Source organism: Coturnix japonica, chromosome 2 (assembly GCF_054131305.1).
Source record: "Coturnix japonica strain WE chromosome 2, WE-NBRP24, whole genome shotgun sequence".
Lineage (NCBI taxonomy): Eukaryota > Metazoa > Chordata > Aves > Galliformes > Phasianidae > Coturnix > Coturnix japonica.
In genome coordinates this window covers 19,220,977-19,239,591 of record NC_140664.1, presented here as the reverse complement: position 1 = coordinate 19,239,591, position 18,615 = coordinate 19,220,977, and the positions used below count along the sequence as shown (strand labels likewise).

The 18,615-nt window shown below is 36.2% G+C and overlaps 1 protein-coding gene across 11 annotated transcripts in view; it reads left to right on the top strand.

Moving 5' to 3' along the window:
- The window catches only part of VPS13B (vacuolar protein sorting 13 homolog B), a 394,840-nt gene that overhangs the window by 204,629 nt on the left and 171,596 nt on the right, over window positions 1–18,615 (top strand). For all 11 annotated transcript variants that reach the window (XR_014942476.1, XM_015856027.3, XM_015856030.3 and 8 more), the window contains 4 exons: window positions 3,762–3,982; window positions 8,596–8,802; window positions 17,225–17,396; window positions 18,390–18,504. Coding sequence is in view for 10 of the 11 variants with exons in the window: in XM_015856027.3 (XP_015711513.2) it covers window positions 3,762–3,982; window positions 8,596–8,802; window positions 17,225–17,396; window positions 18,390–18,504 (715 nt within the window). In the remaining variant the exon portion in view is untranslated. The remainder of the gene's footprint in view (window positions 1–3,761; window positions 3,983–8,595; window positions 8,803–17,224; window positions 17,397–18,389; window positions 18,505–18,615) is intronic.

Sequence of the window (18,615 nt, the reverse complement as noted above, 5' to 3'; positions counted from 1 at the left end):
CACAAACACTTGGTTTTGCACAAGGTGGGGGAAGTGCATTGTGAAAACCAATGACAGAATGGAGGCAGGTTGGGAAAAATATCTCTTATCATTTTTTACTGGGAAAAAAAAAAGTGTCTTGAATCTAATATTCAGACTGAGACAAGAAAATAAATGCATACTTAAAGCAGTCTATGAGATTGATTAGACTTCACTGGTCATCACAATAAACTTGTCTTGTAGTGGGTTGTGTTTTTAAGCATTGTAGCGAGGATTTTGTAGGGATTTAAGAAAAGAATCAAGAGGTTTGTATGAATGTTCATGGATGGTTGCTCTTGTGCATAGGGTGAAGGTGAGAATAAGTTTGGTAATATTTTGGGTTTTTTTTTTTTGCAAAAATAGTATTTGTTAGAGGTTTGCATTGTGCACTTATGTAAGGGTAGAATCAACTTCTAATATTGTGCAATTGATTGAGAAATGTGTGGGATGAGCTTTAAATGACTTAGGAAGTGACAACAAGATGGTTATGTTCTTATACTAATATGGTTGTATAAGAAATTGAGTTCTCAGGTATGATTGAAGTAAAGGCATATGGGTTTGCAGTAATATTCTGAAAGAACACTAATATGAATCTTGTTCTCCCTCTAGTTGTATAAAAAAATGGTATGTTGGAAATAGGCAAAACAAATATCCATAACAGTCCTGAGTCTTGGTGTTTGGTTTATTTTATTGGCATCCATGATACCTAGTCTCATAACCAAGTCTAAAAAGTCATGAACATATCACCGCACAATTAATTTGTTATTGTTTTCATGTAATATATTTTTCTGAAGGAATAGTTGTTCTTTTGTGTATTTGTTAAAAGATGAAGAGGGAGATGCAGCAGTTGCACTTTTTGTGACAGCTTTTTTTGGTAAAAATTACTGCTTTCTGCATGCATGTTGCTGAAACAGAAATAGCGGTAAAGGATATGCTGTAAAAAATAGATTCAGAAGTATATTCAAGATCTACTCTGCTTCTGCATCTGAAATTTATTTGGATTTATAGGTGTTTTCCCCTTCCTTTTGTTCTACCACTTTCAATGGACTCTTCCCCTCTATCCTGTGTTTTATCTTAAGTCAGCAACAAAACTTCAGCTTTTATAATACTGAAATTCATATCAGAGGTGTGCAAAATCATGCCAGCTGGGGAAAAAAAGAGAAGGAGAAGGGTAAAATGTCTTTCTTCCTAATCACTTACTTTCAGTGGGGATGATCTAATTTGCTGATAATAGTGACAGATAAAGATACATAAATTTAACCAAAGTCTTTTGTTTGTTTCAAGCTGATGATGTAATTTAAAACTTTCATAAAAGTGAGAAGTCACTTGAATTTTGTCAAACTCAGATTTGAGGGAAAGATCCTAGTGAGAGAAAAGAATCCCCCTGGTTGGGATAAAGCTTATGGTAAGGAATTTATTTGTGTGTGGCTTTCTGCCCTGGGAACAGTGCCAAACAGAAGTTCTCACAATCTTGATATTTTTGACTCTCTAATGGATCTGTTGACTTTCCTGTGCCAGAACTTCCCCTTAAAGAGACTGTTGCAAATTTTTGGTTTTTTTTAAGTCACCTTTTTTCTTTCTTGCAATGCAGAGGTAAATAATTTTTATGGACTTGTGTTGGGAAAGACTTTAATTTCTAATCTGTTTTTGAATGGGTCTTAAGAGATGTAGTGTCATTGCTAAAACGTGTTACCACCTCTCTGAAGTATTTATTCAACCTTGCTTTTCCTGAATGATACTTTTGAATCTTTCATTCTCTTGTAAAGTGAGTATGAAAGACTTGTTTGCAACAATGCATTGTTAATTGTGAGAAAGCAGTGTGCTCACTTGTTCATTTTTCTTTTCACATGAAAAGCTAAAAGAGGAAAAGAGAGCATATTTATGCTGTCATTTGGGGATGTTACAGCCTACTCACAAAGACTTACTGACCTCAAGATGTCAACTTGTAAAAATAGCTTATCCAAGATCCCACAATCAGGTCTTTCCATTTGTTTTCAGAATTTTCAAGTAATTGCAGTTTGTAATGATAATTAATGGAAGAACATTTTAAGAATAGATTTGGAAACCTACCTTAGCTAGTAGTAATAAGTAGTTTATGATTAGAAGTGTAAAGAATGAGATATTCTGTGGATTTTTTGTAGAATTAATGCTACTTATAACTTCAAAAAGTTTTAATTTTTGTTAAGTATTACCTTTATAGTTCAAGTCAACGTGATGAGGAAATGTTTGTTCCAATTATCATCTGTGAGGTAGTATCACTGAAGAAATTAAGATGGCCAGAAAGGAGAAATCAAGTAGTTAAAAGCTTAGTTTTAAGAGCAAGACAGAAGACTCATGATTTTCAAACTAGTAAATGTTGGTTTGTTCACCTTGCTTCATTTTTTTTATAATTTGGCCTGTTTTTAATATAAAACTTTTTAACATTCAAATAATGTCATTTCAGCTTATACTCAATGTCAACATCTTAAACAAACAAACAAGTTATCTCTTACAGGTAATGACTTTCCAAAGTTAGCTTTCACACTTCAGTTGTATTCTCCAGCATAGGGGTGCTTTTGAGCTGTAGGTAAGGAACTAACTAGAATCTCTAACCATGCCAGGAGTCTTTCATATGTATGTTCCAGGCCCAAATTTGTGAAAAATACCAAATCCTACCAAATAATCTTCTGAATTCTGTTACAAGGAGGAGGGTGTCTATCCTTTGCTTCCTTCAAATGAACAAATGTACAAAGATGAAAATCTGCTGTGGCTGAGATTTCTGGATGCTTCTGAGCCTACTGTGTTTGTATTTGAGACCACATCCAGCTACTCATACATTCCTTTGATTTGGGTCAGACATTTCTTCATGTTATATTGAAGGTTCACAAGCTGGGCATCAACTCTGTCATTCAGGTGGTGTCAAAAAAGCCCAACTTCCTCAGTAGAAAGTCTGATGAATGGAAATAAGAAAGTTTCTATAGGGGAAAAAAAATCTAATTGTCATGCTCATATTTCTAAAGAGCAAAAACCCGTATCCGTGGTTTCACGTAAAATGAGGATTAACCACATCTTTTCTTGCCTCATGGCCTAGGGAGTCACATAGCCCCACACTATCCTACTGATTTCCTTTGCGTCTAATGCAAATTAGAAGTTGTCACCCCAAAGGTATTACTGAAAGGTGAAGGCAACAGTGATTATAACAACAAGGATCATCTGTTGCTGCTTTGTTTTCCATCCATACTGGATTAGTCTATTCAGATCTGGACAGATATGATCCAAGTCTCATGTGCCAAGCTGTGTGCTGAGGTAAGCACAGTCCTATGGCATCTCTCTGCTGAGATGAGAGCTGTGAGTTTTCAGAATTAAAATGTATAAGCTAAAGAATACGTAATGTAAGGAACTGCCTCTGCTTCCGTGTATGCTGAAATAAGTGAAGAGTGGTTTCAGAAGGCTCCTCAGTTTAAGGAAAAGTAAAACAATGTACATTCTTTAAAGACTGTGCTGTACGCACTTGTTCACAGCTTGGGGCAACCCCCCCCCCCCCCCCCCCCCATTTAATTTTCTAAGAAGTTATAAATATATGGTTCTTGTTAGATTTCCAGGAATTGATTTGAGCTGTTGAGAGTTCAGGATTACTTTAATGTTCTTTGACAGTAATTGCTGACTTCTAAGTAGGTTAAGGATAAAGCCTTTACCAGGTTTTAAGAAAAGCTTTCTAGTATTTATGATGAAAATTTTAACTGTCCTTTCTTTGTCATCATTAGGTGATGCTTTCCCATGGACTATAAGTCTGCATCATTTCAGTATGTATACTCTTCTTGGACAACAGATGACGCTTAATTTAGTGGAACCAATGGGCTGTACTTCTACTTTAGCTGTTACATCACAGAAACTGCTTGCTTCGGGGCCAGAATCCAGGCACTCATTTGTTGTCTGCCTTCATGTTGACCTGGAGTCCCTTGAAATAAAATGCTCAAACCCCCAGGTTGGTACATCTAATTGATTTACGAAGGGAAATTTAGAATAACTTGATTTAAGTACAATTCTTCTGCGTTTTCGTGAAGAGATTCTCTTTTTTTTTTTTCTTTTTTTCTTTTTTTATATTTTTTAACTGGGCCATCAAATCAAGGTGCTTAGATTAAGATTCGCTTTGAAGCTCTCTCAAGTTTTGTAATTCAAACTCTTCCCAAAATGTAATGGCTACAGTATAAATGCATCTTTTGGCTGATGGAATGAAATGAATTGCAGATGTACCATTAAATGCTACAGTGCTTTTGTGCTGTCACTGTGGATTCTTATATTGAAATGGTTTAATGTAATTTTTTTCACCATATTCTCATATAGCGAGCACTTCTTTGAACATAAAATATTTTTAGGGAAGCAGTTTTTTTTCTTTGGTATGGAAAAAATACGAACATGTGAAAATAAGTTATGACCTGATATGCTTATTAGAAGAGATTGTTATGTTTTCAGAAAGTGCACCCTGTGTTTTACTGAGTTGGATCAAGTGTACTGTAATCAAAGATGAATGGATTACCTATGCTAAATGTTGAATGTTCTTTACAGTGGATTGAATAACACTTTTGTGATAGCTGCAATATTTGAACAACAGCGGTGTTGGAAATAATTATCTTGTTCATGGAAATGGCGAGTATGCTTAGGTCTGAGTAGAGCTCTACATTCACATGCTGTCTGTCCTGAAGTGTTACCCATTAGATTTTTCAAAGGACATAATGGACAGAATGGTCAGTTTATTGCTTTATTTAATAGAACAAGGGAGAAGAGTGCAAAGCATCGTTTTTATGCGATGCAAAACACATCATGTTTATTAATCATAGAATCATAGAATCACAAGGTTGGAAAGGACCTACAAGATCATCTAGATTAAGATTCATCTGAATTAAGATTCATGGCCCTATGGCCTAAGTATGAGAGTGATGAAACTCTGATGGCTGGTGTATTTTTAATGTTGTCTCTTGGGTATACTTATTACAACATGCTCCGCAGTCACATGCTATTTTTCCTTTTCCTCCTTCAGTGTTCTATGAATGAAGCAAGTGTTTTAAAGTACACATTAATTTTATCCTTAATGTGTGGTCTCCTGCTCCATTCACTGACTTCCATCCAACTTACTTCTGACTCACTTGCTATATGCCATTGTCTTCTCTAATAGATGAGCTCATATTCATTAGTAAAAGGGTCAGATAGAGTGAGATTGCTCGCTGGACATGACAAGTTAAATTTTGAAACTGACCAGCCTGAAGAAGGTCTACTTAAGCTGGTAAATCTGTTTGACAGGTGTGTGTGCACATATTCAAGGTTCTCACTGTGTTTTAAATTTGGAAACAAAGGACAGAATTATGATTTTGCTCACAATTATATCTTTTATATTCCATGACTTATTGAAGCTTTACTTTGTAACTTTGCGGTGTTTCCATAATGTTTAATGAATTTAAATGCAAGAATTTCATATACTATGAAAATCTGCCTCATTCTATACTAATCAAACTCTGCAGATCTCATTGGGATATTGCAGCTATTCAGATTTGTAAATATTTTGAGGTGTTTATAAAGCAGAATGGTTTGCTATTGGCGTGCTCTCAGTGGAATTCCAGCAAACTGTCTGATCAACCCTGATTTCTTTTAATCCTCCAAAATTCTTATACATAGTGAATATGCAGAATACATGATTTGTATTAAACTTAGGAGTGAAATTACATTGTTCTAAATGGAGGCTTTATCTGAATTTGGGTTGTTCATTAGATTTTCAGATATTCTAGAGTGTGATCAAATAGTTTGTTTTGTAAACTGTAGGAACAAAAACATAAATCGTAAGTTCCATGTAAATAATAAGATCATGCGTTTAGTGACGTGTGAAAATGTTGTATACCAGAGTATCAGACCAAAAAGACCAAATACTGTTGTCTTAAATGATGTTCTTGTACACTAGAATGTTATTCATTATCTAAAGTTTTATAATGACCAGAAACATGTGGGCACATTGAGTTTGGTGAAGATCTTTGAACAGTCCTTTTATCCTTGTTTTACTTATGCAAAAGGAGAAAGAAAATCAATCTTTTTTAAGCAGATATCCAAGAACAGAAAATGGAAAATATAATCACATAAACATCATTTTATATTTATAGCTTTACCTTCAAGGAACTAAGAAATTTGATTCTTTAGAATGACAAGCTCTTTTTTCTATACAAATGGCAGCTTTAAATGAGGTGACATTTGGTGAATTTGTTAAGCAGTAGCAAAGGTGAAGTATTTTACTTTACGACTACTATGATCTGATGTGAAACCACGTTCTGATGGTCTCATTGCTGCAAAGTCAGTATTTCCAGTGTGCAAAATTGTAAAGATGTTGCCTTTTGCTGTACTGCTCTCCATTTTATAGTAACATGTTTTAAGAATAAAATGCTGTAACATACCAAACTTCACAGATTTTGCCAAGTAGCCGGTGGGGTCTTATTGAGTTATGTGTGGTTTTGCTGCAAAGGGATTGGATGCAATGAGAGAAGGAAACTTTTCATAGCAAATATTTACGTAGTTATTCCTACTTTTATCATACAGTTTTTCTTCTCCTGAACAAAGATTTCTAAACATACTCATATACTTAATGCTGTGCTCCAAAATCCTTCTAAAAAGGAAAGTCCTTCCACTTACATTAGATCTCATATAATGATGAATGGATTTTCAAAACCTCAACACTCGCTTGACAAAATTTAACCAACAGGATATGCAGAAATACATTTCAGTGGTGTTTTTGTAGTTTCTTCTATTAAAAACACCTCTCTTCGTTAAATTGTGCCTTTTTTCTTTGTGAACTGGTCACTTTGTGTATGATTTCAGGTGATAAAGTTCATTAGGTTCAAACTAATAGGCTTATCTCTCACTGTTCACTTACCTCTCACTGCTCACTCTTATGCTCTCACTGTTCTGAGACATAGTCTTAGCTATCTGAAATAGCTGCTATTTCAGAGTGGCTGTAAGGACCCCAGCCTCAAAAATTAGAGAAATGGATCTCTTTGACAACCTAAGTAATGGTTAGCTTTAGTAACTATAGCTGTTGCAGTCCCAGTAAGGTCTAAACTATTCAGTGTTGGATTAGCTGATGACAAACCTCTTCAGGCTGTAAACAAGCATGGATATAAACACAGAAGTTGCATTATTTCTTCCTTTGTTTTATTTTGGGACTTTAGCAACAGTAGCATAATTAAATTTCTCAAAGCCCTGCTTCCTCTGGAGAAGCGCAGTTTAAATTATCCTTTGGTCTCTTGACCAATAAATATTGTGAGGGAGAGGAGGCTGCAAACATGTGTGATTTGTATTTGTGCCTGTATCCTATTAATTTTCTACAGATTGTTTTGCCAGCAAAGTGTCAACACCAGTTTGTGTTATGATCCTGAATCAATCAAATGGACATTATTAGTTAATCTTCCTGAGGTACATAGAAGACCCTCAAGAAAACTTGGAAAATTTGAATTAATAATTTAAAGGCTACCACTGCATATCAGAGCATTAGCGACATCAAGCCCTTTAAAGAAAAACTAAATGAAGTTTTTCCTGTTGGTGAAACAGCAGCTTCATTGTCTGTAGATTGCACCATACACAAAGACCAGAATAAGTACTGAGAAGTTTGTCTCTTTAGGGAAAAAAATTCCATCAAAAGAGTCTATGACCTGCTCAGTGTAAGCCTTGAAACTTCAAAAGAAAATCCAAGATGAACTAAGAAGGTTTTTATAAAATTCCAGCACTTAACCTCCTAGAAAAGGACTGCAGCATGTTCTTTGGGACTTCATCACACACTCTCACGCACAAAATCAAGTGCTGTTTTATATCAAATGGAGATTGACAGCAGTGTTTTTCTGCATCTGTTCTGCCCACATAAGAAGCCAGCTTCATAGAGTAGATGTGTCCTGAGGCTTAAAGTTCTTAAAAATATGACAATTTCCATTTTTTACAATGGCAAGTTGAGTATGGTATCCAGCTGTGGGTCTGCTTGTATGTTGTTTGCAGTTTTCTCTGAGCTTGTTTTATACAGTATATTGCAGTATGTTGTCATAGAAATTCCATGATTAATTCTTATTTACAAAATCTCGTACAAATATCTTAGAACAGAGTCAAACAATATACAAGTTAAACAGTATGTTTTCTGAATATTGGAAGGACATATGCCGAGAGACTGTTAAGTTTAATAGCGGATGTTCTTCCTAAAACAAAGAACAGTTTCATATGATGCATAGGATCATCATTTTAATACCAGTTAAGTGGATATTTTTTGCACATAAGAAATATGCCAGGAATTGCTTGTGTTTAATTGTTAATTTGTTAGTAAAGGTTTTACAAGACCAGATTATTGGTTATGTTTTTATGGACTTCACGCTGGAATATTTAACAAAGAGCTGAATTTTTTTAATCAAAATCACCATATTGTGAATGCTGCTGATTATTTTACTTGCAGTGTAGTTGCTTATCGGGGCAGTTCTGAGCATTTAAATTCCACTACATTTTAAGACTCAGTTAGAGAGCTTTGATTTCGATCATCTTCCTTCATCTCATTACAAAATGCTTCCTTTATTTTTTTTCTTTCAGGTGCAGCTTCTTTATGAGCTGGCTGAGATCACGAGCAAAGTTTGGAATAAGATTCAGAGGAGAGGAATTCTCTACCAGTCTTCCATCTACACTGAAACCATGACGGGACCTGCTCCTCCTAGCTCTCCAGTTAAAAGCAGTGTCGGTACTGTTCCACCTGATACCAGCACATACAGCCCATCAGCTGACATTGGCACCACTACAGAGGTAACTTTTCTTAAAAAATGTGTCGCATGAATACTGATTTACAAGGTGTGAAGTGCAGCCACATACAAGTGACAAGGATCAAGATTGAGCAGTGCTGTCCCTATGGAAAATAGCTTTGCCCTGATCACTTCGTGAACTCAGTTTGGTGGAGAAGGATTGCAGTGTTTCTCCTGTCGTTACTGTTTAACCTGGAAGGTGACTGAACACCACACAGTTGCTGTCCTAATTCCATTCCCTCCCTGCTCTTTGGGCAATTCACTGAGAATGGCCCTAGCTGTGTACAAAACTGCTTAGCAGCAACTATAGACATCGATGTGTTATCAACATTGTTATCAACAAAAACACAATGTCATACCAGACACTATGAAGAAAGCAATTCCATCCCAGCTGAAACTAAGACACCTATGTTTTTTATTTGTCTAAATTGTTTCTCTTGGGAAAAAAAGGAATATTAACTCTTAGAAGAAAAATTGCAGTTAGTGTTTTCAGGCAAGAAGCTTAGGCTATTTTTCAAGTCCAGAATGTTTAGAACAGTAACTGGTGCTTTTGAAGTACCTTTGGTACCTGTACTGCTCGTGTATCATTCCCAGTAACAGTCATCCTGTTGTGTTGAAGCCAGTTGGAACAAAGCCTGAGATGGTGCAGAGCTGTCTTGGCAAGCCAGGAGAGGCACTGGGGATGACAAGGTTCCCAGGGCTGGCTCTGCCAGTTACCCAGTAGTCCACTCACACCAGATCCACCCAGGCATTGGTATCTTCTACATGTGAGCTGTTCTGGAGCTCTACTGCTTCACTTGTCCCAGCTGTCCCTTGTCTCAGGGTCGTATTTGGAACTCTTTCATATGAGGATTTTGGTATTCAACTTCAAACATAAGAAAGATTGGCCGTTCCTTTCTGTCTTTCTGCTTCCTTAATTTGCAGTACTCTGTAACTTCCTGGAGCTAGCTGGTACCTGATCTTAATCTCTGTGAGTGTTTAAGACCATAAAATGTTATTTTGAGTCATGAGAATACATTAGAATGGGTGGTCATAGGAGGCTGTGTAACTGAACAGGCCAAATATTTGTGATTTTCTTAGTGCCTTCTGTCAGTCTTAAGTGGCTTTGTTTGTGCTCTGGCACAGACCTGTAAATGCATAAGATGAGTTGAAGGTATACCAACAGTTCATTAAGTGTATGCAATGCTTAATTCTTAACATAAAGCTCAAAGAATCAGAATTGTTTGAGTTGGAAGGGACCACTAAAGGTCATCTGGTCTGACTCCCTGCAGTGAGCAGGGACACCTACAGCTAGATCAGGTTGCTCAGAGCCCCTCCAGCCTGACCTTGAATTGCTGGGAAACTTCTGAAGGCGGGTAGATTTCTGAGACTAGTTTCGTTCTTAGGAATAGACACGGTGATTTGGGAATTCCTTGTAGTTCCAGGACACAGGCAGATGCTTGGCAATTTGAATGCTCTCTGCAATTATAGTTCAACAACACTTGGCCAGGATTTCTTTAACTCTCTGAGTGACTTTTTGTAATTACAGGTTTTGGAGCAAATAAAATGATGATTTCTAGTGCTGACTTTAACATAAGTATGATGTGCACACACAAGTAATTCACTAAAAGGTGTTAAAGCTGGAGCTTCAGTTCTAGTGACATTTCACTAAAATACTCATTTATGAATTATTTGGCTTGCCTGTGTTTTGGTGTATTTCTATGTGCGGGTCATCTCTAAAGTGAAAAATATCACAGATAAAAATTGAAGGTAAAGAGCATTAGTAGGAAAAAATATGGCTGCAAAGTTAGTATTCTTTTTAACCACTAAATTCCTTTCTCATTAAAATCAGAAACCACCAGCTTCATAAATAACGATTTGGTTTTGACTCTCTATAGAGAGTGGTATTTAGAGTACATGCTGTACTTTGAGCATTAGTTGATACTGATTTAGTAATTGTTTTAATCCGTATGTCACCAAGATTATATTGGCAGTATGAGTCTGAGTTCAGCATTCGTATTCTTCTGCTTGCAAAATATTGTTCATCATACATTTCATTTTCTTCCTTTTCTCAACAAATATTAAATTCTAGCTAAATAAATTAGTTAGGCAACAAATGAAGATTGGTATTCAGTCTTTTCTACTCTGAAGCTATCACCATCTCTGTCATGTTAGAATAGGAACTTGTATTAAAACACATGGAATTAATATTTATTTATTTATTTATCTATCTATCTGTCTATCTATCTATCTATTTATTTATTTATTTATATTTTTTTTGGAATAAGGAACTTAGAGTTGACAAAGTGCTTTACAACCAAGATTTGAAAATTGCTTTGAAAGGAATGTATCATAACACTAGGCGGTATAAGTAAATTAAAAAGGATGTTATTTAAGACACAAAAGAAAAAAAAAAAAAGACACAAACAGGAGAAAAACATTCCTTGAATCCACATTGTTCATATGGCTGAAGGATTGACGTAGGAGCTCATGTCCATCATCTCCATTCAGAGCCCTCAGCCCAAAGTGCTCTGTCTATGACTGGGACAGGAAGGCAGCCCCAGTGGAAGGAGAAACATACATAGAAATAATGTAAGGAACCACACTATCTTCTCACTCTTCTAATGCACTCCTTTAGACATAAAGGAGTCCTTTAGACCGTAAATTAAGTAATGGGTAACCTAATGATTGGCAGTATTAATACTGTACATTTTTTGGTGTGTCTGGTGGCTGTTTCTGAACCTATTAAACTTATTTCCTAGTATAAAAGTACCATTAAGATTTTAATTAGTGCCACTGTTCCCGTTTGGTTCCATGAGGTAAGGATTGCTGAGAAGTGAGAAACGTGTAATTTGAAAATTAGCTAATGTTCTCCCTTGCTGTGTGTGTTTCTTTATTTTGTTTTGAGAGAATGTAATCACTTAGTTTCCTTCTTCCCTTTTGCAAACTTACAATCACCGTACCATTTTTTATGTGGTGTAATCAGGAAATACGAGTTCTTTCTTCAGAGGGAGTAGAATAAAAAGATGACAGTCTGGTAACTTCTGCTGTCTTCGGTTGGAATGCTTTTTTTGCTGAAAGCCTTCGTCATAGTCCGAATAGACTTTATGTGAATCTATTTTCAAATATACAAAGTCTGCCACGTGCATCTCAGGGGTATCTGTGTACAGAGGAAAAAATGCTGTCCAACTATTCCTTTGCCACAGAAGTTGTTGAAGTAAGTCAAGTCTTGTAGGCAAGAAATGTGCACGGTTCTTTTCATTCTTTTGTCTCCTGTGAAGTACAGCAGCAAGTTCTACCTGTCAGATTGCCTAACGGGCTGCAGATGTCAGCCTGCTTTACTGTACAATTTCCAGTGAGGCCAAGTTTTTTTTCTGGGTCTGATACAAAAACATAGCTTTTCATTGTCTATCCACATATGGATCATTGTACGTGGTGTCTATCTTAAATATGTCTGGATATGCTGTTTGGTCGTAAGAGGCTATCTAGTGAAATCTGAACAAATATGTTAGAATTCAGTTGCATCATCTTGTAACAAAGTAGGGCTGAGATTTTTCCGTGTACCTTCTGGAAAATAAAAAAATAATTTAAAAAATTATATATATATAATTTTAATATATAAAAGGAGACTGAGGAATGTCAGAGTAACCTTAACCTTGTCCATATATTGTGGAGTACTCTTCAGTACTTGAAGTACTATGCAGACCAGTATGGAAAGTAGGATCTGCTGTCTTTGTATGCTTTGAAATTCCATCATCACTTACTGATAGAGGCATATTTTGGTTGTTAGAAGTTTGAAGGCACTTGATTTTGGCTTGCACTTACTAGCAGTGTGGGAAGGAAGTTACATCCGTGTTGTTTCAATTGATAGACGGCACCCTATATTTGTAAATGACAACTTGTTTTCAGACTACCGTAACAAAAGTATTTTTCATAGAAAAAATGGAGGGGGTAAAATACAAAAATGGAGTGCATCACCCACAGCTGCAGCTTGCAGCTATGAGACTTTAAAGCCATATAGCAGCAGTGAAGCATACGGAGTAATTAATAATATGTATTTAACAGGTTTGGTTTAGGGACATTTTCCAAGAGTCAGGGAAATCTTTTTCATGTTTCATTTATCAGAGCTTATTCGTTGTTTTTATACCCCTGCACTTTGTTAACTTTAAAATCTCCGTATCTAACAAGAATACTTTGCTGCAATAAGTATTATTTTTTAAAAAACCTTGGAGATTTTATGATTAATGTTACTTTGTTCTTTGGGTGACAAGTTATTATTTATTGAATTTCTTTCAACTGCACCAGACTTGCCATAAATGAGTAAGAAGAAAATTAACTCTCACAGCCCTTTGTATTAAACAGCAAAACAAGTCATTTGTTTATATGGTCTGTGGATGATTTATATTTCAAGCTGCATGTAATGCTTTCCATGCTGACAGGTTGATAGTGAATAGCACGCTCCTACATGGATAAAGCTACGTAGCTTACTGAATTTTTCTCTGGGTGGTGGTAGGGAAGAGAAGCATCATCGAGGCTTAAGTACTGGAGGGATGGAAACAGTTAATCATTTTTACCGTCCCTCCTTTGGAACAGCAAGAGCAAAGGTAGTACAGACTACAGCAGGCCACTTGTTACTGTTTACTTAAGTACAAACAGTGGTAGAAGTGTTTAGTCCTTGGGGAAACTCAGTGATTGAGCAAGAACGCAGGAGTTATTTTGATAAGGCATAGCAGTAGTGTGGCCAAACTGTGATCATCCCTGAGCTTTAGGCAGGCCAAGGATGAAGGCCTCACATGTTTGGTTCTTCCTGATGAACAAAGATAAATTCTGCTAAGAAAATAAACTTGGTATATTGGTCAATTTGCAACAATTGGCGAAAGAATTAAATTGTATATTTTAGGACTTGGCATGAGAAGTTGTGGGAAAATAACTCAGTGTTTCTGACTCTGGCTTGATTTTTCTGTAGATCTGGAAACAGAGCGGAAAATTAATGCATAAACATATTTAACAATACCACGCTGGGTGCTGAAAATCCGAAAAGAAATTTGAAACTGCATGAGAAACAAGAGCTCTGGCTTTTCAATTCGGTTTTAGTTTTCAGTGAAATAAATAAAAAAACTCCAAGAATTTAAGCTTATTAAGTAAATAAAAACCAAAAACAAGTTAGCGTGGCCCATTGCTTTTTCCCTGTGACTCTGCCTGATGGTTTTGGACGCAGTACCGTTAACATAAATTTCAGAAGAAATGAATCCTTTTTCCACTTCTCAAAGGATAACTATGTAGCAGCTTCTGCCTCCCGAGGAGCCATCTGTATTGCTTCTGCTACTGAGAGAGAGAATGGGCCAATTCAACTCTCTAGGTATGTTTGAATGGTAGAAAAACATGTGGATAACACATTGATATTGAACTGTTGAAGGAGGAGATAGGAGCTGGTAACCTTTGACAGAGACACGGTGATGAGCAGCTGGGGCTGTCTGTCGATAAGCTCTTCAGCTGGCACAGCTGCAAACAGAAGAGGTTATCTCTGCCGGCCTCAGCTTAATGCAGTTTTAGCTCTGTCATCAAGCTGGCTAGTGCAAGCAGCAGAACACACAAGTGAGATGGAATGCCAGATGGGCATGCAGTAACCCAAGTACAGAATTGGGGTACAAAACTAAATACAATTGAGTTGAGGCCCTGCTCGATTCCTGCAGGCCCTGTGGTCAAACAAGCTGTAAAACTGAACAACTGAAGGTCCAGGTGTCAGACCTCCCACTTACTCTGCTGTGAAAACAGTTCCTTGGTGCTTTGACTCTGGCCAGAGGTTACTTTACTTCTGATAATATTGCTTGCTTTGCAGATCATTATGCTTATTTTTTACTGTGCTCAGGTTTTATAGAATGATGGAATAGATTGGGTTGGATCTCAAGGATCATTAGTGTCCAACACCCTGTCACAGACAGGGTTGCCAACTGCTACATCAAGTACTAGATCAGGCTGCCCAGTGGCACATGCAGCCTGGCCTTTAACACCTGCGGGGACAAGGCATCCACAGCAGCCTACCTGACTCTTAAGACATGCAAAGCCTGATTTACTTTTTCAAGTTCACTTCCAGAAATACATGCCTGCATAGCAAAATTTGTTCTACATCTATGCAACTATGTGCTACAGCATTTGAATTGCTTTTAATACCTCACATGCTACAGACATTCGTGTCAGAAATATTTGCAGGTCAGACAGTCATAAGCACAAACATGACTGGATTTGTGCCAGCACAAGTGCAGCTCCAGCTGCAGTAATGGAAGCTGCAAACACATTGTCCTCATCTCTGCATTTTTTGATAGATATCGGACATAAAGCGTCTTCCAAACCTTTATGTATGTACAAAAGAAAGAAGCAGTTTGCAGTGGTGCATCTGGGCCTGTAGCTCTACCTCTGTTTTTGTTTATAAACTTAATAGTTGTCATGGATTTGGACATTAGTAGGGAATGCATCCCCTAAAACTCTGCTTGCTACTTTTAAATTTGCTTGCATGTTCTTGAGTTAATTTGATTCTTATATGTGTCTGGTTTATGCTATTGTGGATGTGGTTCTTCAAGAATCTCACAAATACGGTTAAAAGTAACCTTGTGCCAAAATTATCAGCTGGCTGATACTTCATGAACTGTAGTACATCCATTAATATCTACTGAAAAATAAGCTAAAAGAAAGTGTGGGAAAATGATTGCTTCAGTTTTCTACGGAGGAGTTATCTATATTGTCAAACCACTAAACAAAAACAGCCCCTTGTGGAAAAAAAAAAAAAAACGTTAAGAAAATATATGAAATGACTGAGCACTATTGTGCAAATAGAAGAAAAAAAATCATAAAATGTAAAGAAATGCTCCAAATTAAAACAAACAAACAAACAAAAAACAACCCCCCTCTGATTGTGCTTCATTGCTTGATACCCTGTGAAAGCCATCTGAGGATCTCAGCAGCTTGTCTTTGACTGGCTGCTGCCTTCACAGGTGCCCTGTTTATGGGATCCCCTGTTCCAAAGTTCTGCTGATTCCATGCACAATGAAACTCCCACTGCAGATTCATCGTCTTTTAGGGCTGTAATTCAAGACTGGTTACAAAGGTGTGGAAGCTTTTGGAGATCTGTGTTTGATGTCTGTCAAACAGCCCAAAGTCATCGTGTGCAATGTTTGAGATTTTGACCTATCTTTTTGTCCTTTCTTATGGTTAGTATGGTGATAAGAAAACATGTTAACATTATAGAAATCATAGGCCTGAGTTGATTGGAAATGACATCTATCAATATAAATGCTCCCATAGGAGCTTTTTGTTTTGGGTTGAGTTGTATACATCCACAAAACAGATTGCCAACAGAATTTCTATATTCACAGACTGCAGAATGAGTCGAGTAATGTCAGATCTAAAACTTTGACACCGAAAATAGTTTTTTTCCCAGAGCTGATGTGAGTGCATTATTGGGAGTTTTTTTGCCTGTATAGTTAAAGTTAATTCAGTCAAACTGTGCAATGCCTTCTGTGTAGGCCTTGAGAGCAGGTTGTCTTCTGTAGAAATCATCATGGTTACTCATTAGGTATATCTGAGAAATTCCTGAGCACGTGGTTCATTGTAATTCACAATCCTCAAAACCTTCATTAAAAGTTTGGGTGTTTATTGATCTGTAATTCTTAGAAACAACTTGATCAGGGTGGCAATAGGTTTCTCTTGTCCATTTGTGCTTGAATAACAAAGGAAACTTGCAACATTTTGTGGGTTTAAAAGAGCAGATGCTAATGGCTTTAGCAGCTTCTGGTTGACATTAGTGATGTATATGTCCATTGCATTGAGCTCAATAGGTTGTAAATGCTAAGAACTAAGGAGCAATTATATATTTGCATCTTTTCTTGCTCTCTGATTGCATTAATTTCTGGCAAAGGAAAAATCTAGTGAAGTCATTTGTTGGTGAATTTTTTAATTGTCCCATGAAGAATTATCGGAAGTTACGTACTGGCCTCTGATAGGCCTTTCTAACAAGTTTTTCAGTGTGTCTTTCAAATGTCATGCTCTTTTTCTAAGAAAATAAACTTATTTGCTTCACCCTTAGCCCTTTTCCTGTTGGATTTCATAATGTTCCTATCAACCTTTCTTTTCATTAATGCTGCTGGTATGTCAATAATGTAAACTAATGAGGAAATTTCTCTAGACCAAGTGGAATAAAGGCATGCAATGTCACGGTTTTATCATATAATCTTGGCCAAATTAATTATCTCCTCCTGTTTTTTCTTCCCCTGACATTCAAAAATGGCTTAATTGTAATACTATATCAGTGAATCTGCTTGTATTTATAAGTACATTTATGTGGCTTGTGAAGTCTACATCAATTTTAATGGAAGAAAAGTAGGCAGTGATGGAAAGCAAATACCTTTTTTATTGACTTATTTTTTTTCTCAGCCATTATTTCTCTTTTATAGGGTGATTCTCTTCAGGGTGGTGATGACTCTCCTTTCTCAGACTCAATTACACTGGAACAAACAACAAGCAATATTGGAGTCTCAAGTGGACGTGTCAGCCTGTGGATGCAGTGGATGTTGCCAAAAATTACTATAAAATTGTTTGCTCCTGATCCTAGAAATAATGGCACAGGTATTCAACATTTTTTTCCTTATTTATTATTTTTAATTCTGTACATTATGGCACAAGGCAATATTAGCTATTCAGCACACCTATTAGTAATATTAGGTGGTATTTAATACAAAAATAATTATTTGGATCTATATTTTAAACCAGAGTCACAAGGTGTAGTCAGGTTAGTGCATGTAATCAGAATTCATGTCTGTTCTTTGGCATGGACTTCCTCTTCCATATCAAAAGATTATTATATTAAATTGGTAATGAGTCGGATATTTTACTTAATAGAAGACTGCATTTATTGTCTCGGTAGTAATTATACTCCATTTTTACATTATTTAGTAGGATGTTTTGTGCATGTCCATCTATAGAAATGTAATTTTGCACTGATACTTTCAATTGAAATTGCGCATAATCATCATAGTACAATCCTTGAGGTCATTAGAGGTTTTACCTTCATATTAAAAAGAGAAATATGTGGTACACAATTAGGCTTGGGTTTGTTTTTATTTTTAGATTACAGTTTGATTATCATCTGGACAGTAATTGAAGGAAATTTGTATCTTAGAAATGTATGGCAGGGCTGTTTTTGGTAGGGAACACTTCCTATAACAGTTAACTTCATTAATCACATAACTGAAAAAATAAGCAGACTAGTGATTAAGTTAATTTTCTAAGAGATGAACAATAATATTTGATTAAAAAATAATCAAATGAGGCAAAGAAATCTCCAGTGTTACATGTTTTTATTTTTTACAGGAGTTATGAATATCTGAACAACAACAAAAATCATATTTAAGTCTCTACACATTTGTTCAAAGAAATGTTTTCATTACAGTTAGTTTTTTTCTGATTCTTCTCAACATGGCAGTGAGTGAAATCGGGCTTTATGCCAAATCACTGAGTAGAAAGAGCGTTATACTATACATGAACTCTGGTGTCCCGTGTTTATTCCTTGCTTATGAACTTGTAACTATTGATAGTTTTAATTTCCTTTGGCTGTTGCAGAGGTTTGTGTTGTCAGTGAGTTAGAAGATCTCAGCGCATCAGTGGATATGCAGGATGTATATACCAAAATCAAGTGCAAGATAGAAAGCTTCAATGTTGACCATTACAGAAACAGGTAATTTCTTGGAGTTGGTTGTGTTTTTTTTCTCTTGTTTGTTAACTTCAATTTAAGATTGTTGTTGAATTTCTTTTAAATGAGATTGATTTTGATTACGTGAAATGTTGA